We start from the raw sequence: 27,190 nt of genomic DNA, 5'->3' as shown, positions 1-27,190 counted from the left end.
GTACAGAGTAAACAGGGGGTTGGGAGAGTCATGAAGGAGGGGAGGGCATTGCCACAGCCTCCTTGAAGGCAAGCTCTCCTCCTTGTTTATCTGGAACTTGGCATGGAGGCAGGTGTCCTTGGAACAAAAACCTGAGCCAAGGGCTTGGCTAGATCCAAATGGGAGTCCTCCTCTGCTGCTCACATCCATATGACCTTGGGCAGATCCTCTCCATTGATACACTGCTGCCTCCCCATCTGTTAGGAAAGTGATAATGACCTTGAAGGATTGCCATGTGGATTTTTACATATCTCAAGCACCTGGGACAACCTGGCATCTTCTGAGTGTATAGTATGTGGTCAGTGTCTCACCACACTTGCAGACTATGAATAGGGCTGATCTGGTGTTGAGAAGGAAGCCTATGGGACAGGAGGTATGCCTAGACATTCCTAGCTCATCTCTCTCTCTCTCTCTCTCTCTCTCTCTCTCTCTCTCTCTCTCCCTCCCTCCCTCCCTCCCTACCTCAACCCTTCTCTCTGGGGAATTTCACAAGGTGCACAGCTCCAGTTTATCCCTAGATATGTTAACAGATGGCTCCAGAGTCCCAGCCCTGAACATGTCGCTGATTTCCATCCGGACATCTATCTGGCCACAGCTGTTCTCTACTGGACCCAGCACCTTCTCCATAAGTCCACTCTTATCCTAGTACCCAGGGCCAGATCTGACAATTCTTCCCACTCTGCCTTAGCTGAAATCTTAACTGTCCTCTGAAGATCCACAAGGCAAAAGCTTGGTCCCCATTGCAACACTATTTGGTAGTCATAGAAACTTTAAGAGGTGGGGTCTTTAGGCCATTGGGAACCTTGAAAAACACAGTTGGACCACAGTTTCTTCCTCTTCCATAATTACTCCCTTGCTGTGAAGTGAGCAAGTTTTATACCCTGGCACATGGTGCACTGTCCTAAGCCCCAAAGCAATGCAACCATGGCCAGAAACTTCCCAAACTATGGGCCAAATGAACCTCTCCTCTTATCAGTTGCTATCCCAATGCTTCTCATCATGAAAAACTGACTCACACACCCTCAGACAATTCCATCCTTTACTCTGAAATACCTCCCAGTGCCCGCACTTCTTGCTACCTTCCTCTCCTTTACCTTTCTCTCCTCTACTAGCTCCCTGCAACATCCAGGTTCCAACCAAACTGTCTTCTCTGTCATCTTCCCAAATAACTTGGAAGAGAAAACCAATTCCTGAGGAAAGCACATTTCTGCCCGCAAGGTCATTGTTTTTGTTATTTCCCTATTACTATGATAAAACACCATGACGGAGGCATCTTATAAAAGAGAGAGTTTAATTGGGCTGACAGTTCAGTTCCAGAGGGTTAGAGTTTATGTTGGTAGGGAGAAGGCATGGAGGCAAGTGACTGGAGCAGCAGCTGAGAGCTCTTATCTCCATTGGCAAACAGGGCAGGGAGCACTAACTCAAAATGGCTCTAGTCTTTTGACTCAAAGACCCCTAGAGACACACTTCCTCAGCAAACCCATATCTACTAAGACTACAGCCACCAATTGGGGACCAAGTAGTCATACATATGAGTCTATGGGAGCTATCTTCCTTCAAACCACTGTGTCATCCCTGTTCTGGGTCCTTACTAGTCTCTCGGTGTCCACATGACCTTTATATAGTTCATGTCTTGCTGTATTTCTGGTGGTGGGTATGTAACTTCAGTGGATTCCTATGGCCCTTGGGATAAAGCCATGGTCTCGGGATGCAGCCTGCTAAGAAGGCCAGGACAGAAGACTGATCCTTTTCCTATCTCCATTTCCTCTCCACTCACTATGGAACCACACTGTGGAGCCTCTGACAGTTCGCTTTAACTATCAACTTCGCACACAATCTCAAATCACCTGAGAAGAGATTCTCAACTCAAGTAGCTCTTGTGGGCATGACTGTTAAGGAGTGTCTTATTTAGGTTAATTGATGTAGGAAGACCCAGCCCACTGTAGGCATCACTATCCCCTAGGCAGGGGTCCTGAACTATATAAGGGTGTAGAAATCAAGCTGAAAACAGTGTGTATCTGCATTCATTCTCTCTCTGCTCTTGACTGTGATGTGATGTGACTAACTGCTTCAAGTTCCTGCCTAGACTTCCCTATAATGATGAATTGTAATCTGCAACTGTAAGCTGACATAAGTCCCTCTCTTCCCTAACTTGCTTTGTGCCCTGGTATTTTATCACAGCAGTGGAAATGAAATAAATGTAGTCCCTCTTTCCAATTCTAATCAGATATGAAAGGGCCAGGCCTCCTCCTCTCCCAACCCTGACATTCTGACTAGACTGGCCTTCTGTTTTGAACACACCCTACCACTCTCTTTACCTGGCTGTGTCCTAGGATAAAAATGTCACCTTTGGGGGCTTTCTCTTCTCTGTCCCCATTGCTCTTTACCACCATGCACATGAGTATCTATAGACACAGCTCTATGAACTCCAAGAGCCATCTTCCTATGCTACTCCCCCCAGGCCTGCCCCAAGTGCAGTTGTCCTTCCATAGATGTAAGTTTAATCAATGAGCAGATGACTCATGCTGCCTTGTCCCTTTCCTTTTGTAGAGCTTCCCTGGCTTCCCTGCTAGCTCTCAGTGGCCCACGCTGCCTTATGTACCCATCGCCTGATTTCTATATCAGAGCCTGCTCAGTAAGGCTTCAGGGCCTTAATCAGCTCTTGCCAAATGAATCCTATCTCTGTAGCCAGCTGGCCACCGCCTCTGGTGGTCCTTTACCTTTTTGTGCTCCCAGGTGCTGGCCTCAGCTGATCTACATACTCTGAACATAGAAGACTAAGAACTAAGGTGTAATGCTGAGAGCCTTATGCTGAGAGGTCAAAGGTACTCACTCCACCCTCATCCAAGGTCAGACAGAGCACCTCAGTCTTCTCTGTGTGATCCACGTGGGGATCTTCCTGGAGGAAATTGGAGGTGAAGATCCTCTGTGTACACATGACACTTTCCAAATTATTGCGGCTTCTCCATGGCCCCCAGGTTGATCTCCTGCTCCCTAACACTGCCTATAAGTCCTTTATTCTCTGGAATATGACACACACACACACACACACACACACACACACACACACACACACACACACACACCAAGCAACCAACCTACGTACCTTCCTTCTTTCCTTCTTCCCTTCCTTCCCTCCTCCCAAACAGGAGCTGTGCTAGGAAATATATCTGCATCTTCTCCAAGAAGGTAGAGTCTGGTACCAACATGCCACCCTCTTCCTGGTGGGTAAGCCAGCTGGAAGACACTAGATGACTTAGCCAAGGTCATGTGGCACCCAACTGAAGAATCTAGGCATTGGACTCAACTCATTCCACCAAGCCTGCTCTTGAAGTCTATGGGTCCTGGCTCCCACCCAGCTTATACCCTCCCACCCATCACACCAAAATACCTGAAGCTCCCAGAAACCACTGTGTTTCTTACACATCCTGACTTTTGTACAAATTGGATTTTCCAGACCCCCAAACTTGACTCACCTTCTGCCCTTTAAAATATTGTTTAGGGTGACCTTCCTACCCGGTAGCCTTGGCAGTACAGCAAGCTATGCCCCCACGGCAGGCCTAGTGTGTCAAAGACTTTGCTCTCCATTGGGCTGTCTCTCTGTCAAACAATCCCTACACCTCCTGAGCACCTGAGAATGCTGGACAGCTGGGGTTTCCTCCCTGCCTGCTGAGACAACTCCTGGCCATAGTGGGTGTTCGTTCACCACTTGTGAATGAGTGGCGTGAGGAGGTGGATGAGTAGACCGAGTGCTGTCTGTTATGGCTTAGGGCTGCGAGCACTTATATAGAATGGGTGTCAAGGGTCTCATGAAGGCTTTGTGGGGAGGTGGAAGTTGGGGTGCCAAAGAAGCAAGGGGCCTTCATGGGAAGCCCTGCCCATGGCTGGTTGAGGGAAGGGGAGCAGAGGAAGCCTCTGACCCACAGATTGCCCCTCACCTCTCTGACACCCCTCGTCCCACTCTTTCTCCTCTGCCCTGCCTCCCATTCATCCTGTTGACAATCTCACATGGGGCTGTTTTGAAACACATGTTTCATCCCTTGTCACCAGCCACACAGCCCTATTATATTAATTTACTGTCCTTTCCAGTAACTGGTAGCCTTCCTGTAAACTCCCCCTTTCCCATGCTGGGGTCGGCCATTGCCAAACCACAGATTAACACTCCCCTCCTCCCAAGGCTGGGACAGGCAAGATGCCAAGTAGAGGTCTGTCTCCAAAGACCCTGTTGACTTGCCTCTCCCCTGAAGGCCCTCTCTGATGCCTCCATTCCCCTGTGCCAACTCCCCAAGAAGTGCTTCTTTGGTCTCACAGAGCTAAGAAGAATCCCCAGCCTCACCCCTGCTATCACTTACTTCCTAGTGCCCAGGGAGGACTGGGCAGAGCTGGGCACCCATAACCTCAGCAAGAATGGAGCCTGGAAAGGTAACTGGGTTGACAGGTCAAGACCTACGGGATATGGATATCTTTGCAGCCATGTCACAACCACTTGAGGCAGATGATGCTTGGCCTCTGATGGCAGTCTTGTCTTTCCTGAGCTGTCGAAGGCTGGCCTTGGCCTGTTGAAACCTTGGCAGCAAGTTGGAACCTTTACCTTGCTACTCTCAGAGCTGTGGGTGGTGGAGGGAGCCCCTGGAGATGACTTCATTGCTGTTCCAACGTTGTGCCTTCTAGAGAACAAATGGGGACTTGCAAGACAGGCGGTCCCCCATGCAAGCTGCAGAGCCCACGTGGCCTCTGAAAAGCTCAGGTAGTCACTCTTGTCTTTCTCACTTTAGAGTGGGGTCATCCCATTGACTGGGATGCAGGGAGTGCACACAGGCAGCACAGAGACACTTCTCCAGGCTGGGCCAGCCACAAGAAAGAAGGGACAGCAAGTGGATGGCTGTCATATCACTCTCTGAATGAGAGTGTCCTGACAGGAAAAATGGTAGGATAATATTCAATTCCCAGGACTAGGAACAACAAATATCCCATCGCTGCCCCTCCTCTCCACCCTAGCCTACAGGGCTGAGCAGGGTCTTTAGCTCTGGGGAGGAGGAGAGGGCAGAGAGAGGGGTAAAAAGGGCATAGGGTGGGGATCTACTTCTCTCCTTCCCAGAAAGTCCTGGCTTCCGGGGAATAAGTTGAAAATGGCCTATGATGCAGAACCATCCGTCATGTTCACATTGCCTGCCAACCTGCCAATCCTGCGACCATGGGCTCCCCGCCACTCAGGACGAAGTCACTTACCATTTAGTTCAGCTCTGGCCCCACTGCAGAGTGGCTGGCATGCCGGGGCTGGGGGCCGAGGAGGGCAAGACAAGGCCTGTGAGATGCCCGTCAAGAATGGGAAGTGATAGGGGGGGTATCAGGAACCTTCCGGAACCTTCTGGAAAGAAGAGGATTCTTTTTATTCATTCCTTCACTCTGTATTTATTGAACTTGTGCTCTGTGTGAGATTAGTTACGGAATGCACTTAAAGGGATGTAGCTTGGTTGTAGAATGCTTGCCTGGAATGCTCAAAAAGGAGTAAGACACATCTACTAACAGGTTAGAGTTGGGAGCATTTAGACATTCAGAGGCATCATTCTGGGTTGCCCTCTGGTGTGTGTGTGTGTGTGTGTGTGTGTGTGTGTGTGTGTGTGTGTGCGAGCACAAGGACCACCTCTACTTGGGGGAATGTCCAGAAAGATTTCTATGGGGGGCTGGCTGGAGTTTGGATGTGTTTGGGGGCTGGATTAGCTTTCTTGGGTCATCCTATGAGACCCCCAAGCTGATGGCTTAAATCAGTAAGCACGTCTCATCTCCCAGTCCTGGATATCAGGGGCCAGCTGTCAAGATGTCAGCAGACCCATTCACATATGCACTGTAGCCTGCTGGAGAACCTTTGTCCTCAATAATTCCTGGTCCCTGGCACCAAGGCCATTCTCCATACCCTTGGCCTGTGACTCTGCCTCTGTCTTCATGGACTGTCTCCTCCAGTCTTTCTACAGAAACTGGATGTTTCTGTAGATGTCAACCACATCAGAGGAGGCCCCAACCCAGGAACCTCATCTAAACCTAATGACTTCTTCAGAGACTGCACTTTCAAATACGTCAGCTGGGGATGTAGCTCTAAATTCATAGAGCCCTGGGCTCCGTTCCCAGCACACATAAGCCCGAAGTGGTGGTGCTTGCCAGGAATCCAAGAAGAGATAAGAATCAGAAGTTCAAGGTCATCCCTGACTACACCACAAGTTCAAGGCCCACCTACGACACACTGGACCCCTTCTCAAAACTAGTAACAAACAAGCCACAGCCACAGGTACCTGGGAGAGGGCTCTGTGTATCCTTTTGAGAGACGTGGTTCAGCCCATAGCAGGGATCCACACTACACATCTGGTAACCCACTCTTCCCCCCCACCAATTAGTACAGCTGGGGCTTCCTGGGGACCAGGGGCTTTCAAGGGGCTAGGGTAGAGTCAGAGCTCAGAAAAGAAGTGTCAATTGAGCCCTCGTGTGGAATTTACACTTGGGAGCACGGAGGGGGAAAGAATGATTCCAAATTAGGAAACCAGAGCTCAAGTTCTCCTTTAGGCTCCTGTGCCTCAGTTTCTCCATCTGCCAGAGAGTGGTTGACTAAATGAATACCACAGATGCCCCCACCCCCAACCCCATGAGAAGCTTACAAGGGACTGGCAAGCAAAATGATCAACCTATCAGGGGCCAAGTTGGGCAGGGCCTCCAGCAGGCTTGGCTTCCAGCCCTGGTTCCTCTGACTTCCAGCTCAGTCTCAAAGCCCCCTCCCCTTCCCTCATCCCCCTCACCACCATCTTCAGGAGGATCCAGGGACCCATTGACAGAACCCTAACCCCGTGGTAAAGTGACCTTCTGTCTCGCCTAGTGGCTTCATCAATCTGTCTCTCGTTGCCTTGGGACCCAGGCTTCTGCGGAAACGGGGGAGGAGGGCATGGCAGTTAAAGAGTATTTTAACCTTTGTGCACTGACTCAACAAAACCCAGCAAGGGAAGCTGACAGACTACACACACACACACACACACACACACACACACACACACACACACACACACACAAGCTGAGAGGACTCGGGGTGCTTGGGTGCTAATTCCATGTCAGAGCTTTTGCCAATGCAACTCTCATCCCAATCCCACCTGCCCTGCAGAGCCCAGACTTCCCACCCCTATTCCGAACGCCGTCAAACCCAATGCTGCTAGGAACCAGTGAGGGCCCCACAGCCCCTCTGGCACCAGTGAACAGACCAGCACCCGGGATAGGAAAGGTACTCCTGCTATCTGACAGGCCAGGGATGGGCGGCTGCAGACTGAGCCAGGTGGCAGCCTAGGACAGGAAGAAGCAATCAGTACTCTAAGGGCTTCCTGGGGTCAGGAGAGGGCCACACCAATCTTACGTTCTAATGCAGTCGAGATTCACGCAGCGTAGGAAAAGGCAATTCAGTGATGTCACGGTCGTACACAGCCACCAATTCCGCTTCACCCCCAAAGCATCCCTATCACCCCACAAGCAAACACTGTGCCTACCAGGTCACCATGTCCCATTTTCCCTTCTCCCACTGCACAGCCACCCTTAGAGACCCTGTCCACTTTGGGTGACGTCATGCAACGTGGCCTCAGAACTGTGGTAGCACGGGCTGAGGCTGGAGCCCTTGCAAGCTTGGCCTGAACCCTGCCTCCAAGAGTGTCTAGGTGGCGGGTGAGTCTGTCCTACCCACGGACCTCTCTCCATGAGGCTCTGTATGCCACAAACTAATGAACCCTTTCCTGAGGCCTCTGCACAGTAACCCAGGTAGCCAGTGTCCCATCCTTCTGGGTTCAGCAGTCTCAGGGGAGAGAAAGGAAGCTCCTGGTGGAGACAGGAAACTGCTTTCTCTTTGAAGATTTATTTTAACTATTTAATTATGCGTACTCGGGGAGGGTATGTGTGTGCACTTGAATCCAGATGCCCACGGGTGGCCAGAGGTGTCCATCGATTCCCCAGAGCTGGAGTTACAGGTGCTTGTGAGCTATGAGTGCTGGGAACCAAAGTTAGTCCTCTGTAAGACCATTCTTAATGCATTCTTAACCACCGAGCAATCTCTCCTGCCCCTAAGGGAGCAGCTGCGTCCCCTACGTCTGTCCTGGCAAGGGACTGAGGCTGCCAGGAAGGGGAGGGGGAAGACTTCTCACCCAAGTGCCAGAAAAGAGGCGGGGAAGATGGACCACGAGGCCATCTCTGCACCGTGCCAGGGAGGGGCCCAAAGCCGCTGTGCAGGCCTGTGTGGATAATCCAGCTTGTAAATTGCTTAGGGACTCTGACTGTGGAAAGGGCCATAGAGCTGCGTGTGTTATTATTTATGATAAAGCACAGAGGTGCCTGCTAGGGACTGGAATGGGCTGAGCGCTGCGCATAGGATGGACGGCAAATTGAACTCCAATTTTCTGCTCCGCGGTCTTTGTTACACGCCACAAAGCGCCGGTACAGCGGGGTCACCAGCCTGATGAATGTATGCTCTTCCTCATAGGCAGGCTCCATCGCTCAGCCTCCACACGGGGGAAGGTAGCTTGACTCCAGAGTTTGCTCGTCCCTCCTCCCCTGCCCCTGGCAGTCTCCTTTCCTAAGATCAAATCCAGCCCTGACCCAAAGAGAGATCAGAGGCCTAGGCGAGTTCAAACCCCTCTCTGCCGCCGCCGCTCACATGACCTGTCCCTCTCCACAAGAGCTTCAGATGAGGAAAACTGAAGGGGCTGGGATTGCAGAGCCCCACCAAGGCAGCTGGAAGGATCAAAGTGAGACAGAAGGAGCTCACTCACGTGGATCAGGCCTCCAGAACACACCTGCTTCCATTTCCTTTGTGGGCTTAGCTGCCTGATGCTGACACCAGGAAAACAGAAGGGAGGGAAGGCATGGAAATTGGGCAGATGGCCCCCACTGGAGTGTGGTGGGGCAGATCCCTCAGACACCTACTGCTCAGCTCAGCTGTCTTCCACCAACCTTTGTTTATCATTTCATGCTAGGGTTAAGTTTGTCACCTCCCCTAGTGCCCGTCCACCAGTCATCTGTATCTTATTAGGTGGGGATCCTGTTGGTTTTGGGGGAGGGAGGGTTGTTTTCGTTTGTTTGTTTTGGTGGATAAGATAAAGAAATGCAGGATTGGGAAGGCTGACAGCCAGACTCTAGGACCAAAAGCCCGTTCTTCACCATACAGCCTTCTGTGTCCTGTGTCTGTGGATGCTAACACCAGCCAACAGGGTGGACTCTTGAGGCCCTCAGACTGTGGACTTTCCAAAGTATCTTGCTGACCTGTAGGAGGCAAGGAACCTTTTAAGGCATTGTCACCTGGGAGAGTGACAGGGCTGGTGTGGGGTCAAATCACAGGAGCCAAGATGTAGAGGCAGGTAAGCCCCGTTGCCATCCCTTTATTGATTCTCGATGCTCTTGGGTCCCTCCTATAACTGGACAATCACCCCAAGCGTGCCTCCCTGTGCTGAGGTCATCGAGGACAGATGTGTGCTCCATTCAGCACAACTAAGTTTCTTTTTTTTTTTTTTTGGTTCTTTTTTTCGGAGCTGGGGACCGAACCCAGGGCCTTGCGCTTCCTAGGCAAGCGCTCTACCACTGAGATAAATCCCCAACCCCACAACTAAGTTTCTTGAGAGGAATTCCTGGAGTTAGTGAAAATTTTTATTATCGGCGTTTTATGGCCCAAATGAATCTGAATGCCCTGACACGGTAATAGAACCGTTAAGCAGAAAGCATCCTAATCAATGATATAAGTTTAATCTCTGAACCCTCTGGCTGAAGCAGGAGAAAGGGCTCCGTCCTCCCGCTAATTACAAAATAAACCTGTGGGGAATGAGAACCATCTTTCTTCCAGACCAGGTTGGGGCTGCTCTGATGTTATTTACCTGTGAGATCCAGGGCAGAAGGTTCCGGCTGCACTGCTGAGCACAGATAAGGAGTAACCTCGGCTTCCGTTTCGCTAGTTACCTTGTCTGAGCTGAGGGCTAGTCAGAGCTCCAGCCCCTCTCATGAGCCACTGTCTTCAGTTTCACCCAGTTTCCAGGAGAGGAGACTGAGGGGCAGGGAGTTACAGAGCCCTGTCTAAGAGTCACATGGTTAGGGAGTGGCTGAGCCCACTGGAGCTGAGCCTAGGAGGCCCCATTCCCGCACCAGTAAGCTCACAATACACTTGGCTATTCAGACTTTGCCATGACGGGGCTGGTGCAAAGTGAGTAGGGAATCCTCTCGGAGGTCACCGAGAGGAACATGACAATGCCCAGACCCAAAACAAGTCATCTGGGCCTTCCTACTGCAAGGATCCGAAAATCGCTGAAGGACGACCCCAGACTCAGTGGGCGAAGACAAAGAGTGTATATTCTGCAGAAACATCCACCATGTGGGGATCAACTATTCTCTAAAATGGTGACCCCAGGCAAAGGCATGCAGACTTTCTTATAGAGAACCAGGGGAACTCTGTAGAAAGATAGGTAATCTCGGGGCTCACAGGTGGTCAGTGGTCTGCATTCCTACGTCATGAACGTTTAACCAGAGAATGAGACAGGACTGCCCAAGCACAGATGGCCCATCGTGAGATAAGATATTTCCCCATTTTTGTGATTATCCCCATGCTGTTCTTTGGGAGGGGGTTTTATGACCTTGTTCTGCATTTTATGGTCTGTCCCTAGAGCTGGTGTCTTATTGCCTAGTTTCTGGGACTTATAGTCTGTTACTGGAGCTGCTGCCTTATGGCCTTTTTACGAAATCAGGCCTGGTCCTTAAATGAAGACAAATGGGGTTTATGATGTCCCTTCAATACATGAAGGCTAGCGCTTGGATCTGGGTGCAGGGGGGTCAGACATTCCCCAGCCTGCCTTCCAGGTCGTGACACGGTTCCATTGCATCCTGGTAGCCTGTTTAAATTCTGAACCTATCAATGTACTAACCCACTCTTGAACATCGTCCTAAGAGTTACCCCACACAGCCCTGGTTCTTGTATTGCATGCTGTAAGGGAGGTACCCTCCAAAGTCTGAGGGTTACAGACGAGATCTCAGGAAGGTTAGAGGGAACACTGCATTGAGTTTTATGAGGTGGGTCTGAGACCCACGTTTATCCAGCAAAGAAGAAATGAAAGGGATCCTCGTGGGATAGAGCAGCAATCTCCAAGGCTCTGGGGTAGGGCTGCCTGATGTCTAGAGCAGCTCTCCCGGGTCTCTTAGTCTCTGCTGTGCTACTATTGGTAGAGTTATGGACACAAGTTGCCACAAGGCATTACACGAGTTTCCTAGAATGGCCACAACAGCCATACTGAATGGCTTGGAACATATTGCCATCACTCTAGAGCACAGACTCTAAAGTCAAGATGCTCACCCCTTGGATGGCTAGCAGAAGAGGATATTTCCTACTTCCTGCCCTTGCTGGCTTCCTCTGAAATGCCTGGTACTCCTTGGCTTACGGATTCATCAATCTAGTCTCTGCCTGTCTCCATGTGGCTTTCTCCCTCCCAAGATTCTCAGCCCTCGTGTTTCTTCTCCTTTTGGGGTGCTCGGACTTTCAGTGTGACAAATCCCTGAGGATTTGGGAGGAAAGATTCGCCTTTGCTCGACACAGCCTCAGTTACATTTCACGGTCACCTGACATCCCTGTCATGGGCACAAGGCTGAACACCATGGTGACATCCCACAATAAATCTGAGCTGCTGCCCTCATGGTGATCAGAAAGCAAGAGACAGATGAGAGAGAAGGGGCCAGAGGCAAGGTCTGTCTTTCAAAAGCACGCCGCATCCCTTGTGACTCCCTCCCTCCCACAAGGACCCAACTTCCACAGTTCCACTGCACCCAGGCAGCCTGTTTAAATTCTGAATCTATCAACGTGCTAACCCACTCTTGAAGAAGAGTCCTCATGAACCAATCTCTTCCCCAAATCCCAACCCTGGATGTGCCTGCATCAGGAACCAAGCCAATGAGCATGAGCCTCTTGGTGTGACATTTCCTCTCCAAACCTTAGCACCATAAAACCATTTAATATGCACTGGGGATTAGACCTAAGGCCTTGCACATCGCAGGCAGCAATCCACCAGTGAACTGTATCCCTAGCCCACTTATTCCTATATTCGTCCACTGAGACAGGGTCTCGCTGAGTTGTCCAGGCAAGCTTTGAACTTTTTATCCTCTTGTCTCAGCCTCCTGGGTGTTGGGCATCATTGGCTGCTGGAGTTTAAAAGACAAGTGGCTCCCTCAGGTCCCTGCTTAGTGGCATTATTTGGGGGGATTATGGAACCTTTAGGAAGCCTTGTGGGAGAAGTTCATCATTGGGGGCAGGCTTGAAGTGTTTATAGCTTCTCCCCACTTCCTGTTCTCTCTCTCTCTCTCTCTCTCTCTCTCTCTCTCTCTCTCTCTCTCTGTGTGTGTGTGTGTGTGTGTATGTGTGTGTGTCTGTCTGTATGTCTGTCTGTCTGAATTTGTGTGTATCTGTATCTCTCTGCCTGTCGTTCTCTCTCTGTCTCCGTCTCTGTGTGTGTCTGTATCTGTCTGTCTGTCTCTGTCTCTGTGTTTGTATCTGTCTGTCTCTGTCTGTCTATCTCTAGCTCTGTCTATCTTTGTCTCTGTCTCTCTTTCTCCCCCTATCTCCCGCCTTGCTCTTCCTGCTGTGATGAACTTTTCCCCTCTGGAGCCAGAAGCTAAAATAAACCCTTAAGTTGTGTTCAGTCATGGTATTTCATCACAGCAACCGGAAACTAATTAATATACAGGCCTGTGCTATCAGGCCTGCACCGTAATGTCTTTTAGTGACACCCATCCCACAGAGCTAGCTTTACTCCAGGGTGGCCTCGTTGTCAATGATCAATGATTCCCACCAGCAAAAAAGAAAAAAAACGAAAAAAAAAAATAGTGTTTTAAAGTAAATTCCCTTTCTGAAGTTCTTGGAAGGGGTTTTTAAGAGAAGAGGAGTGTCCTCTCCAACCCAGACAATTTTATCACCGCCCATGGCTTTAAAGCTCCTCCAAGCACCACAGTGCTTGATCCTTCATTCACAAGGTTCTTCTAGAACACTTTGTGGGCCCGTGTAGCCAACGCTGGAGCTGTAGAAAACCCAACGCCATCAGCCTCGCCCGTTGGCACCCTCCCTATTCAGTCTGTGTCACCTTTTGGCTGGTTGTACAATGGACCCAGCCCAAGGGAGCCGGCTGGGTGACAGGGTGAGCTTCACACTCCTTCCCCAACTGGAGCCCTGCCACCCCACTTACAATTCCCCGGGGCTGTGTCGAGGCTAGGTTACGCTGGCTGCCCTCGTGGCCAGGCCCCCCTAATCAGATTAGATGTGTATTCAAACAAATTGATGATCCGTTCCATTAGACGCTTTTGAACATGCTTTTCTGAGCGAGAAATTCATCCGGCTGCAGCTGCGGAGGCCGCGGCGGAATTGATTGTTACACCCTCCCAGGCTCCCAGCGTCAGAAGGTGCTGGCTTCTGAAGGTCACTGGCAAGGATTAGATTAAGGAGGGCAAAAGCCTTCTTTCCTAGCTAATGAAGCACTTGGCATGCAGGCGGCAACTGGCCAAGTGGGACCAGGCATCTGCCGGGAGGCAAGGGAGGGGCATTGATTAGCATCTTGTTTATGGGCATGCATCAAGAGAGTGGGGGGCCTAGGGTGTTCAAGGCCCTAGCTCAGGTGAGATAGGAGAAGGCAGGTAGGTGTACCAGACATGGGAGTGGAATAGAGAAAAACAGCAGGGAGTCTTGGTCCAGTGCAGAGAGAATACCTGCTGAGCTTGTTATGCACCACGGTGTACCCCAAAACATTCTGCTGGAAAGCAGGGACTAGTACAGCCCTGGCAGCCTCCTTTCGGGCTATGATATACTGTTCCTGACGTCCCTGCCCAGATAGAGCCTAGACTTGGACCTAACCCTCCCCACTCCACGTGTAGATATCAGAGTGTCCGTGCACAACAGACCTGCAAAGGCCCCCATACAGACTTATGCAAACCTAGCCTGCCTCTATGCCAGACCCGAGCCAACGTAAAACCGTAGAGTCTGAGGGGAGGGGAGGCGTGAGAGGCCTTTGAACCTTGGCTCTGTTTCTGATCTGAAACTCTCCCCCAGTACTCAGCAGCCCTGCTTCGTGTGTACAGGCTGTGGAGGTCAGTCTAGGAAAGAGGTGACTGACCGGCAGATTCAGAAGAGAAAAGTAAATTCCCAGAACCTCAGCTTCCTGTCTGTTCCCAGGCACTAAAGGCCCACTCGCTGCCTAGCCTGAGTTCTTATTAGGAGCCTGGAAGGGAGAAGGAGCTGAGGGCATTCAGGTCCGAAAGGGAATTTGCCTCTGTTTAGCGTCTTTTGAAACTTGCTCTAAAGGGCAGAGGGATGTCCTTGGCCAATTAGGAGCCTGGCAGAGGCCTTCCCCTCTGCCTCTAGCCAGTGCTCCCAGCAGGAATGGCTCCACAGGAGCTGGGTGATTCCCAGGTCAGGCTAGGAAGTAGGCAGCCCTGAAAGATGAGGCAGAGGGAGTCTGGCCAATCAGGTGAAGGCTGATATTATGCTGTGGAGCGGATAAAGGAAGGAGGCAGGTTAAATTGAGACTAGCTTCTGTATGGAGCTATTTAGCTTTCAGCCTAGCATCTAAGGGTGACAATGACGGTATTTAGTGGCAATGTCAGAAGGAAATGGCAGACAGGGCCTTCTGACCTATTAAGGGAATTTAGCAGTAAGACTTCTGGCCAGCCCCTGCAGGCAGCGGGTCATTCATAGCGCTCCATCTCTCATGAATGGGGATGTGTGAGACCCCAGAATCACACACAGAGGGCCATCCCCTGTCCCCAGTCCTTCCCCTGTCCCCCATAAACCGCCCCAGTGTGGCTGGCCCATAACCGCTCTCGCTGCGCGTATACACACACGGGTTCCCACGGATACATGCATCTGGCCATGAGTGAACATCGTGTGCCGGGATCCACAGCGTGGAAATGACAGAATGGGGGAGAGTGAGGAGATAGCACATGCGTGCACACACATGTACATGCACAGACACGCAAGACATACACCCAGTAATCAGGTTTCCCAAATGCTTCACTCCCTAGAAAAAGCCCATAGCTACACAGAGAGTACATTTTTCTATGCAAAGGGCTGGAGGTTGGAGCTCAGTTGGTTGCCTGTCTGTTATGCACATGGCCCTCAATCCCCGGTACCACATAAACCAGGCGTGATGGCGTATGCCTACAACCCCAGCACCGTGGAGGTGTAGGCGATCTTTCTAGATCAGGAGTTCAGTTCATAATGAATTGGAGGCCGGCTTGAGCTACAGGAAACCCTGTCTATAAATAAATGAGATTGTGACAACTTCTATATAAGCAATAGCAGATTCTGTGGCACTTGTTACTCAATAGTGGCTCTCAAAGGTTGTTCTGGGGTCACCTCTTATGGACAAGTCTCACGCTGGAGATGTACTCATTCTTGTACCCTGTGTCCTCTGCATCAGCACGCAAGTGTTTCAAACCGTGTCCCAGCTCTGAGACACTGCCCTCTCACATATGCGTAAGTGGAAGGGGAAGATGAAGGCATGGGAGGGCTGTGACTCCAGACATGGCATTCCAGGTCCCAGCCCCACAAGGAGTGTGTCCCTCTGGGTTCCTGTTCCCGGCACTCCAGTCCCCTGGACCTCCCACTCTCACACTTTGGCCAGTGGGGAGAAGAGGACCCTCTTGTGACTCAGTTGAGGCGTCTCATGAGGTCAAGCATCCCCACTCTGTCTTTCTTCTCTCTGGACCATTCACACCCTCTCACTACCCATTTCTCCTGCATGTATAATCTTTCAGATCCATAAAAACACATTTTGTGAAGCAGGGTCTCACTTTGTAGTCTTGGATGGATCAAACTCAGTCTATAGACCAGGCTGGCCTCGAACTCCTCGAGATCCACCTGCCTCTGCTTCCCAAGTGCTGGGATTAAAGGTGTTGTGATACTGTACCCGGCCAGCGGCTGGAAACGTTTTTTTCGTCAGGACACTTAGATCTTTTCTATGAGAAGTGTCGAGAATATCTTCCCCCGGTCTGTCATGTGCTGCTGCTTCTGATGTGTGGGTTTTCTCTTCCCTCTAAAGAATTTTCATGGAGTTGAAGGCATCGTCTGTCTCCTGACCGTCTGGAGCTCTCGTGGTACTTAGAAAGTACTTGGCAGGAACTTAAATCCACCAGCATTGTGTATTTTTAAACTTTTGTGATTTCATCCCCCCCCCCGGCCCCCTGCGCCGCCTAGTTCTTTTAGAATTTCATTTTCATGTTTAAAACATCAATCTCTCCAGCATTTATTTTGAGGTAAAGTGTGAGGAAGATATTCAATTTTATATTTTATTCCCACATGGCTCTCTGGCTGTTCCAAAGCCGTATGCTAAATAATTGCTCCTCCCCACCCCTCACCTCTGCCTTGATTTGGAATTCAGCTCCCGTCATACGTTGAAAGTTCCTATTATGTATTTGGGTTTATTTCTAGAATCTGAGACCATCGTCTCATCAAACTATTCATAGAGACCACACTGTTCAAGTGGATGCAGCTCTGCCTTACACTTCAATAGTGAGGGTAGCCTTTCTCCTCCCATTGTCCAGACTTTTCCAAAAGTTATTTTGGTTTGGAGTCTGCAGTGTGTGTGTGTGTGTGTGTGTGTGTGTGTGTGTGTGTGTGTGTGTGTGTGTGTGAGCGTAGGTGCCCCAGGGTCCAGAAGCATCAGGTTCCCCAGAGCCGGAGTTACAGACAGTTATGAACTGGCCAACATGAATGCCAAGGACCAGACTTGCGTCCTCTGCAAAGGCGACCCAAGCTCTTTCTTAACCGCTGAGCCCTGTCTCCAGGTCCAGTTAATTATTCTATTTTTGTAGTTGCTTTTATATATACTTTAGAATCATTTTGTCCCGTTTTGTAAACAGGGGGGGTGGGGGATGGCAAAGTGGATCAGTGGGTAAAAGCTCTTGTCTTACAAGGCTGATGGGTGAGCTTGATAACCTGAGCCCATGGTAGAAGAAGAGAACTGACTTCCTCTCATCTCCACAGCGTGATGCTCTGACACATGAGCACCTGCCCACGCACGCATATGATCACCGTCGTCATCGTCAATTTAAATATTTTAATAAAAATTGGAGAGGGTTCAAACTGAGGAGAGATTTGGAAGAATGACATTTTCATACTGTTGATTCTATTTACCCAGAATGCTTTGTGCGCAGTTACCCTTCTCACTGGCTAGCGGGGCTGTAGTGTACACACAGTCCCACAGGTTGAGTATTGCATTATCTGAAAACGAAAACAGAGGAGACCTACCAGCCTCAGCTAACAGAGCATGCAAGTTTCTCTCCAGCACAATGTGCCCATCCATATCTAAGAACAATCGCTGTCCCTTAAGCATTGTGCCAGCTTCTGGTCTGTGCTCCTTTATTTTGTCTTTCCGGTAAATATGTCCCCAACTTACAGCTAAGGGAAGTGAGGTGCGGAGAGGAAACAATCTCCACAGTCTGTGGTCTCTACCTTCCAGTGAACTCACAGCATCGACATGAGACAGTTGTTCCTATACAGATATGCAGGGAGGGAACAGATGTACCCAGACATGTCAGATACATACATGGACATGTACACACTGGTAATACATACATACACATGCACATACACATACAAGTACAACTACCCCCTTGTAGCCATCTATCCAGCTGCAGACTGCATCCCAGCTCCCAGCCAGCTCCTACTTTCTGGTGCACTTCCCAATGTTTCCTTTGGATGGAGCCTCCCTCCCAGGATCCCTGTGTCCAGAGGGCAAGGATCACAAGAGCAAGGGTGACCTCAGAGCAGTGGCCTGGGGCCCCAGTCTCTCTGTGTCACCTCAGGAGGATAACATGAGAGGAGGGATGGGGAGGATCAAGACCCAGCATGGTACCCTGCAGGTGTGCAAGCATGGGATCTTTTCTCCGTCATCCCCCAAGGCCGTTATCTCCAGCAGCCACCGGAATCAAAACATCTGAGAGCAAGAGGAAGGCATTTGCTCAGGGTGTTCATTCCTGGGGTCTGGGCAGTGAGCTGGTAAATTCAGCCCTGCAGCAAGTGGCCCGTGAGCAAGCCCACAGATGCTAGGTGTCTAGGTGCAGAGCACATGTGTGCTCACATGTGTATGCAAACACACACACCCACTCTCCTCCTCCTTACCCCTCCTCCTCCTCCTCTTCCTCCTCCTTCTCCTCCTTCTCTTTCTCCTCCTCTTTCTCCTCCTCTTCCTCCTCCTTCTCCTCCTCCTCTTCTTCCCCCTCCTCTTCTTCCCCCTCCTCTTCCTCCTCCTCCTCCTCTTTCTCCTCCTCTTCCCCCTCCTCCTCCTCTTCCTCCTCCTCTCCCTCCTCCTCATCGCTCCTCTTCCTCCTCCTCCTCTTCTTCCTCCTCCTCCTCTTCCTCCTCCTCTCCCTCCTCCTCATCACTCCTCCTCCTTCTCCTCCTCTGCTTCCCCTTCCTTCCTCCTCCTCCTCCTCTTCCTCCTCCTCTTTCTCCTCTCCTTCCTCCTCATTGCTCCTCCTCCTCTTCCTCTTCCTCTTCCTCCTTCTCCTCCTTCTCCTCCTCTCCCTCCTCATCACTCTTCCTCCTCCTCTTCCTCTTCCTCCTCCTCTTCTTCCTCCTCCTCTTCCTCCTCTCCTTCCTCCTCATCGCTCCTCCTCCTCTTCCTCTTCCTCCTTCTCCTCCTTCTCCTCCTCTCCCTCCTCATCGCTCTTCCTCCTCCTCTTCCTCTTCCTCTTCTTCCTCCTCTTCCTCTTCCTCCTCCTCTTCTTTCTCCTCCTCTTCCTCTTCCTCCTCCTCCTCTTCTCAATGCTGGCTCTGAGTCAGCCCACATCCAAGGAAGGGATTTAATCACGCAGGGCCAGGAATGTTATTGTTTTAAAACAAACGAGCAATGACAGCCTCAAACAGAGGGTTTTCAAAAACTCGATTCAAAGGGCTCTTGAAAGCTGCTGGAGAATATGAATGCGCCTTTGAAGTGAGAGTGTGCCCATTTGTTAAGCGAGAGCAGTGCTGGCTGCCTCCTGAGGTGGCAAGTAACTCTCCCTGGCAAACAGGTACCAGCTACTCTCTCTTTACCCAGCCGGCCATGGCCCCAGAACCCCAGAGGCACAATCATCTTGAGAAGGACTATGCTTTGGTAACCCAAAAAGAGGCATTCTTTCAACTGCTCCATCTGTTTTTGATATAAGGTCTCATGTAGCCCAGGCTGGCCTCACTCAGTAGCTATTTTGTAGTCCAGGGGACCTTGAACTGCTGAACCTCCTGCCTCCACCCCTTGAGTGCTGGGAGAAGAGCTGCATATCACCCTGCCTGATCTGTTCAGTGCTGGAGATCAAACCCAGAGCTGAAGGGGTGAGCACAAAAGGGCCTTTGGCAGCGCCTGCTCTCCAAACTACTCTGGGGCTTGCTCTCTGGGGCAGGGACTCAAGGAGACACACACACACACACACACACACACACACACACACACACACACACACCTGCCTCTGCAACTGCAATTTACACATTCATAAAACTGGGTATGTAAGTTGAGTACAAGGCTATAAGGTTTAAGGGTGCTACACTACTCATCCCCAAGAGCCTATTATAACATTTCCTGAGGCATAAATCAGTCCTTGAGCCCAGGTGAGACCTAGAAACAAAAGGTAAACCTGGCCATGTCTGCCCCATGCTGGTTAGACCTGAGGCTGGGAGAGCCAGGAAGAGGATGCTGGAAGCGGACCCAGCATGCAAAGGGGCCCAGAGCAACCCTTCCCAGCCCCTCGTGGTACTCCCTTTCTCTTCCTTTCTTTTGATCCCTTCCTTGGTCCCAAAGCAGGCTGTCAGGTGTTTTTCCAGCTCTAGGCTTTGGGGGTGGGGGAGGAGCATGACCCAGGACAGCACTGAGGATATCCACGCCCATTCCTGCCACAGACACTCACACAGAAGCAGGTGATCCTGTGCAGAGCATCTGTTCCCGGAAGGTGGCTTGGGCCAGCACTGTGACAGTCATTATTTCATTCAGCCTGTGCCTGCCGTTTCCCTTCCATATCCACGGATGGAGAAACTGAGACTCTAAGGAGCCAGCACTTGCCCTCGCCACACAGCTGGCCAGTCGTGGGGTGAATGCAAGATGGCAGTCTGTAGATGCTGCTCAAGCCCCTGCCACTGGCCTGGAGGTCAGGGCACCCAGACTTCTCTCCTCTCAACTTCCTCTGTGTCTCTAAGCCCTCAGGACCTACAGGAAGCTTATAGATTTAGCTGGAAAGGTGGGATCTGACCCTGTATCTGCACCTAAGTGGTGTGTAGAAAGGCCCTGAGTAGGCTTTTGGGTCTCTCTAGATTGACCGTAGAGGGTCGCTCTCTGTAGCATGCTTCCTGCCACTGTTGACACCTGGCCCAGAGCACAAACTCTGAGTCTGGTTCTTGTCTGGTACTCACCCATTCCTCTAAGCCCTGGTCCAGGCATTTCTTTTGGGGAGGTAGCCCCAGGTTCCCTAAGGGAGGTAGCTGCTTCCGTAGTTTGGCTTTTTCCTCTCTGCTGTGTGATTTCCAACAGGTTCTGCAGACCAAACCTCACTGTGCCCTTTCTAAAGCATATGTCCCGTTCCCTGGAGTCATTAGGTCACTGTGAGGATCAAATGAGCATGTGTGGAACCTTCTAAAATAGTAGAACCTGAGAGGACTAGCAACTCTACCCATCTTCTTTCCAGATGTTGACATCTGCTCTCCACCTTGCAAAGGCATTCTGGGAGCTCTCCTCCCCCTTCTCCACCCCCCTATCCTTCCTCCAATACCCCAGTCCAGTCCCATGCCTCGCTTCTGTTTTCTTCCTCACTGGCTAGAAGGCAAAAGGCTCTGCTCCATTACAAGCCATTTGCCTAAGCCCACTACTCATTTTGAAGGAGCTTTGAGCTTCCATGCTCTGTGTGGCTGCACCAGGTACAGACAGGTGCAGTGACTCACTCTGCTGGGGAGTGCTGCAGCTACCAGGACTAACTTGGTTGAGGCTAGCTGGCTGGTTGGGGGCCAGCAGCCTGGTGTTGGAGGGGTTCACCACATAGACTGCCTTAGAAGTATTTTCCAGCTTCGGGGAGGGAACCCTCTGTCATTTGGAGCTTTATGCCACCTCAACTCCCTGTTTTTCTTTTTCCTTTTTCCATTTTGTGTGTGTGTGTGTGTGTGTAGACAGGTACACTCACCCATGCATGAACATGCATGCTAGAGGAGGCCATTGAGAACCCTGCTGTCACCCCATGCCTTATCTTCCGAAGACATAACCTCTCATTAACCTGGAGCTAGGCTGGCATTCAGTAAGCCTGGGGGAATCTCCTGTCTCTGGCCCCCAACAGTGCTGGGGGCTACAGTTGTGCATGGCAAAGCCTGGAATTTTATGTGGGTGCTGGAGATTCGAACTAGGGTCCTCATACTGGCATAACTGAGCCATCTCCTCACACCACAGGCTTTGTGTTTTCCTTGGTGAAGCTTACATTCCCTTTGACTGAGGCCCAGTGGGCCCTCTTGCTTCTTCTCTAGACATTTAAGACCCAGAAGCAAAGAAAGAACCAGACAAGACTCCACAACAGGAAAAAAAAAAAAGAGGTGGAAGGAGGGGAAGCAGGCAAGGCTTTGGTTGGTGGGTGGGGAAGTTCTATGCTGAACACAAGCCCTGGAGTCAAACTGACTCCTTCTCAATGAATGACCTAGGGCAGGGTACCCAGCTGTCCCCATTCTGTCTGCCTTGGGTGCTCAGTGGGCCAACAGGTGGTGCTCAGCAAGTGCTAACCAGTGCCTCTGTACCTGTTTCCCGCAGATGATGTACCGCCATACTTCAAGACGGAGCCAGTGCGCACACAGGTGCATCTGGAAGGGAACCGGCTGGTGCTCACCTGCATGGCTGAGGGCAGCTGGCCGCTGGAGTTCAAGTGGTTGCACAACAACCGGGAGCTGACCCGGTTCTCGCTGGAGTACAGGTAAAGTCCCCACCTCCCATCTGCCTGGAGCCAGCTACCTCCCTTTCCTCCAGAGGAAAGAGGGTGGGAGGCCTGGGTACAAACGTGAACCACAGGCTGTCATGTGATACTTCTGAGAGGCTTCGACGGCCCTGCTCTGCTGCGACGGCCCTAAGTGGGATGGCTGAGTGGCAGGCTTGGGTGCTACCCATAGCCTACCAGATGGGGCAGAGGTGAGGTTGAGGATGTAACCAGTCTCCCCTCACCTACCCGCAGGAAAGAACCCCATCACCTCTAGAAAGTTCTATCGAATGAAGCTTAGATTCAGTGGGAGAGGACATGCAGCAATTAGTGAGGCCGGTAGCACAGGAAACATCTCTTCAGGGAATAGTGCAGATGGGGCACGAAGGGGGCAGGTCCTGAGTATTAGATTTGGTGACTCTTCTCTCCCTTAGCTCTGGCTGAATAGGGACAAGTGGGGTCGGGGAGGAGGGGGAACGTGGGAATTGGCACAAATGGGTTTGTCACATGACTGAGAGGGCCCTCCCCCAGGGGAGCCTGGCCTCCCGCTCACACCCTGGCCCCCGCAGAGCAGGAATCTGGTGCTCCCTCCTCCCACTCTTATCCTCCCATCTCTGCCTTTCTTATTGGCTCCGAGCCCCTTGCCTGTGATTAATCCCCAAGCCTGATGTGCATAATCGGTTTTTGTTGGGGAAACAAGATTGTCCTGCCCTGGGGACGCTGATACAAATCTGTCACCAGGGACGGGAATGCAAATGAGAAGAGGGGGACTCACGGCTGGAGCATCTGTCCGTCTTCTCTCCACCGCCACCCTTTCCGTTATGAAGCAAGGAGGCCAGAGCTTGGGGTGACCTCCATTCTCAGTCTGTGACCTTCCGGTGGCTCAGCTGGTGCAGGGTGACCACATTAGCCCATAAGGAAGAAGAGGCCAGGGCAGGGGGGCTATCATCCCATCTGTGGGGTCTGTGGAGAACACTGGACAGAAAACAAGAGCTCCTCATCCACTGCTAGCTATTCTAGGCATGAACCCCCTATAAGGTGGCCAGAAGGACCTCTCTAAGCATCCTACATGGTGGCTTTCATTTGAGGACCTGGAGCCTTTTCTGACTGCCACTGACATCGTTGGGAACAGTTGACAGTGTGTGAAGATCCCATACATGAACTTGGGATGGCTGAATGGGATAGCAAGAACTTTCAGAAGCAACCTCCTGCTTGCCCGTGACTAGGAAGCTGGATTAGGATCTCAAAGGAAGAGGCTTTGCTCCCTACTAAATCAGAGCCCCTCTGTGGTTCCCTGTACTGCCAGGGCACAGGTGGGCACCACTCAGCAGGAAAGCCCAGATCAGATAAAGGATCTGGTGTATGTGTTTGTGTGTGTGTGTGTTTGTGTATGTGTGTGTATGTGTGTGTGTGTCCGTGTATGTACATGTCCGTGTGTGTGTGTGTGCGCGTGCGCATGTGTGTGTATTTGTGTGCATGTGTGTGTGCCTGTATGTGTGTGTATATATGTGTCTCTGTGTGTGTGCATGTGTCTGTGTGTGAGTCTATGTGTGTATGTGTGTGTGTATGCATGTGTATGTGTCTGTGTGTGTGCATGTGTGTGTGGTGTATGTTTGTGTGTGTGCACACATGCACACACATATAGGCACATATGTACATGCCCATATGTATACAGACATGCATGCAAATGTGAGTGCACATGTGTTCATTCATGTCTGGAGCGAGAAGATGACCTCACTTGTTGTTCTCCCTTGGGCGCCATCTGCCTTGGTTTTTGAGACAGGTGTCTCACAGGTCTAGAGCTTAGCAATTCAGTGAGGCTGGGAGACAACTGAATCTAAGGGATAAGCCTGTCTCTGTTTCCCCAGCACTAGAAGTACAAGTACATGCTCCCAGGCCGGGTTTGGAGAAGAAGAAAAAACCCAAAAGTTCTGAGGCTCAAAGTCAGGCCCCCATGTTGTCACAGTGTGTGTTTTGCCAACGAAGCCATTATCCCCTCAACACCACACACCTTTAAGTCGGCTCTGATCACCATTGGTGTGGGCTACCCTTTGGCAGTGGTTCTTGGTCACAGCATCCGCTAGGAAGCAGTCGGGATCTAACTTCTGCTGGCTAGGCCAATGATTGCACAGTCTACAATCCCAGCTCACAAGAGTCTAAGGGCAGAAGAATATTAAGTTCAGGACTGCCTTACGCTACTTAGCAAGTTTTAGGCCAGCCTGGGCTAAAAAGGATAAAATGAAATCCTGTCTCAAAAACAGAACCACCCCCCAAAACACCGTCATGAAAGTTACGATGACGATAGTCATCGTCAGTGAAGAAAGAACTCACAGAGGGTTGGCTTGGTGATGTGGGCTTTGGAATAATCTCACTGGATCCTGCCAACAAGCCCAGGAATTCCACTGATGCAGAAACTGGAGCTCAGAGGACCCACCCAAGGTCAGCTGGGTAAGCTGAGCCCCAAAGAGGAGCCGGGGAGGTCAGAGAGTGGTTCTGTGGGTAAAAGCACTTACAAACCTGACCGCCAGAATTGGGTCTCCCAGAACTCATGTAAAAAGCCAGATGTGGTGGTGCACATCTGTAATCCTAGCTCTCTACAGTAGGAGGTGAAGACCTAGCTCTCTATAGTAGGAGGTGAAGACAGGAGAATTGGTGGCCCGCTCACCTGGGGTACACTGGGCCAAGTTTGGGTGACGTGGTGGAAACACTAGGAGACACCCCACTTCAAAGGTGGAAGCAGCTCCCAAAAGTTGTCCTCTGAGGTGCTGTGGCATGCGCATGTACATACACGGCACACACACACACACACACACACACACACACACACACACACACACACACTTTTTTTAAAAAAGATTAGCAGCGAGACTCCAGAGCTAAATGCCTTTCCCCATCCACCACCCTGCCTCTCAAGGAGAAAAGATCGCTACAATTGTTTCCTTAATGTGTATCCTTAGCCGTGTCTCTGCTAACTGCGCTCTGCAAATTCTAGAAAACAAAGCAGTGGGGAGAATGCAAATATCCCAGTTTATGGCTGTGTTGGGGGGAAGCCATCCAGGGAAATAAATGAGCTTCCACTTGGGAAGCACATCCCTTCGCTTCGGCGCAGCAGGGACGTCGGCTCGCATGGTATGCTGGCAACGAGATACCCGAATGTGAAGCCAGTCGGATGGTCTGTTCATCAAAAACTAGCTGTGACTGTGAGTTAGGGCTAAGCTCCTCAGGGTGACCTTAGACCTCTTCATGGCCGGCTTCCGGAGGCATCTCTTGACCTCATGCTAGGTATGACATGCTAGGGTAGACACTATCAGCAAGTCAGACCGTTTATGGGTTTCCAGACACTTCCTGCATGTCCTTTTTCTCTGTCTTTGTCCGGACTCTCCCAGCCCTTCCTGGGCCCCATCCAAATGACTTTCAGAAAACCATTTGTGGTGGTTTGTATATGCTCAGCACATACTATTAGAAAGTGTGGCCTTGTTGGAGTAGGTGTGTCACTGTGGGCATGGGCTTTAAGACCCTCATCCTACCTTCCTGGAAGCCAGCACTCTGCTAGCAGCCTTCAGATGAAGATGTAGAGCTCTCAGCTCCTCCTGCACCATGCCTGCCTGGATGCTGTCATGTCCCTTACCTTTATGACACTGGACAGAACCTCCGATCCTGTAAGTCAGCCACAATTAAATGTCCTTTTAAGAGTTGCCTTGGTCATCGCTTCTCGGCCTTTTGGCTAAGATCAAGTGAAGAGTTGCCTTGGTCATGGTGTTTGTTCACAGCGGTGAACCCTAACTAAGACACTATATGTACATGCAAATGTGTATAAATATATATAGAGAAATGTCTCATCTAAATATATATGTGTGTATATATATGTCTCATACATATCTCATATGTGTCATATATACATATATATATTCTCTCCCTTCCTCTGTCTCTCTCTCTATCTCTCTGTCTCTGTCTCTCTCTGTCTCTGTCTCTCTCTGTCTCTGTCTCTCTCTCTTTCTCTCTCTCTCTCCCCCACCCACCCTTTATGACTAACATCCCCTGATCCTTTGCCTTCTAAACATTTATATAGGACACTATGAACAGACCGCAGGACTGAGGTAAGAGCCTCGATAACCTTGATAATTCCAGGGACCTTGGGTCTTAGAACCTAGAATCTGACGTCTACTGGCCCTCGCCCCTATAGACCCTTTTGCTGTGCCTGCCTCTAGATTCAGCTTCATCCCCACGTAGCGAGTGACCCTGACACATCCAGGTGTGGCAGGTTACAACTGCCTGATTCTGAGGAATTTCCCTAGAAGCTTTAATGAGAAAGTGGCAGAAAAGGATCTGATTGGAAAAACTCAGATCATCTCCAACCTATTACAACAGGCAATAGCAGGCCACCCTGCAGCCATCCAGTCCTGTGTCATGTGCCCTATAGTGTAGGCATTCCCCACACACCCAGCCACAGGTAGTCAAAGAGGACAAAGGACATTAACAGACATGGGGAGAAAGGATGCCGGGAGGATAGAAGCCACTTGTTTCTACCACATCCCACCCGGTGCCCAGTGGAGGGCTGGGCTCCAGCAGGTACTTTTTCTGACCTTTATGTTTTCCCTTTTGAAAACTGTCGAGTCTTAGGAGAATGGTAGCTGCCGTGCTATGAACACCTGCACACATCTTAACATTTACCCGTCACTCACATGGGACCCTTTCTCTCCCCACATACACACGTGCATGCACGTGTGCATGCACATACACACACATGCACGCACAAACATGCACACACACGCACGCACACACACACATGCACACACGCACATGCACACACGCACACACACTCACACACACTACTTTTGCTCAGTCCTTTAAGGATCACATAGCTTCCCTATTGGGTAACAGTTCTTCAGGGCAAACTCTTCTACAGCGTTGTGACATGGTGGAGAAAGAAGGTGGATATGATTCTGCCATGGCTGGTATAGCCCACATCTAGATTTCTCCATTTTCTTCATCCAGCAGCCCTCTCCTCCATGGCCATTCGGTTTCCATTTGGTGCAGGACATAGTCGAGGGCCACACCTCACATCTCACTGTCCTGACTCTTTTTGTCCCTCACTTAACTAGCACGGATGTATGTGAGATGCGGACAGTTTTACCAAATTTCCGTCCAGCATGCATTCTTCCGGTTTGGTTGTCCTGTACACATTCTCATTTGGGCAATGTGACCTAGATAT

The 27,190-nt window shown here is 50.7% G+C and overlaps 1 protein-coding gene across 2 annotated transcripts in view; it reads left to right on the top strand.

Annotated features, from left to right (window-relative positions):
* The window catches only part of Sdk2 (sidekick cell adhesion molecule 2), a 277,637-nt gene that overhangs the window by 97,539 nt on the left and 152,908 nt on the right, over positions 1-27,190 (top strand). For both annotated transcript variants that reach the window (NM_001413325.1, XM_006247693.5), the window contains 1 exon segment: positions 21,819-21,978. In NM_001413325.1, the coding sequence (NP_001400254.1) occupies positions 21,819-21,978 (160 nt within the window).

The sequence above is a fragment of the Rattus norvegicus genome, chromosome 10 (genome assembly GCF_036323735.1).
Source record: "Rattus norvegicus strain BN/NHsdMcwi chromosome 10, GRCr8, whole genome shotgun sequence".
NCBI classification, from domain to species: domain Eukaryota; kingdom Metazoa; phylum Chordata; class Mammalia; order Rodentia; family Muridae; genus Rattus; species Rattus norvegicus.
This window is presented reverse-complemented; position numbering and strand designations above follow the sequence as displayed.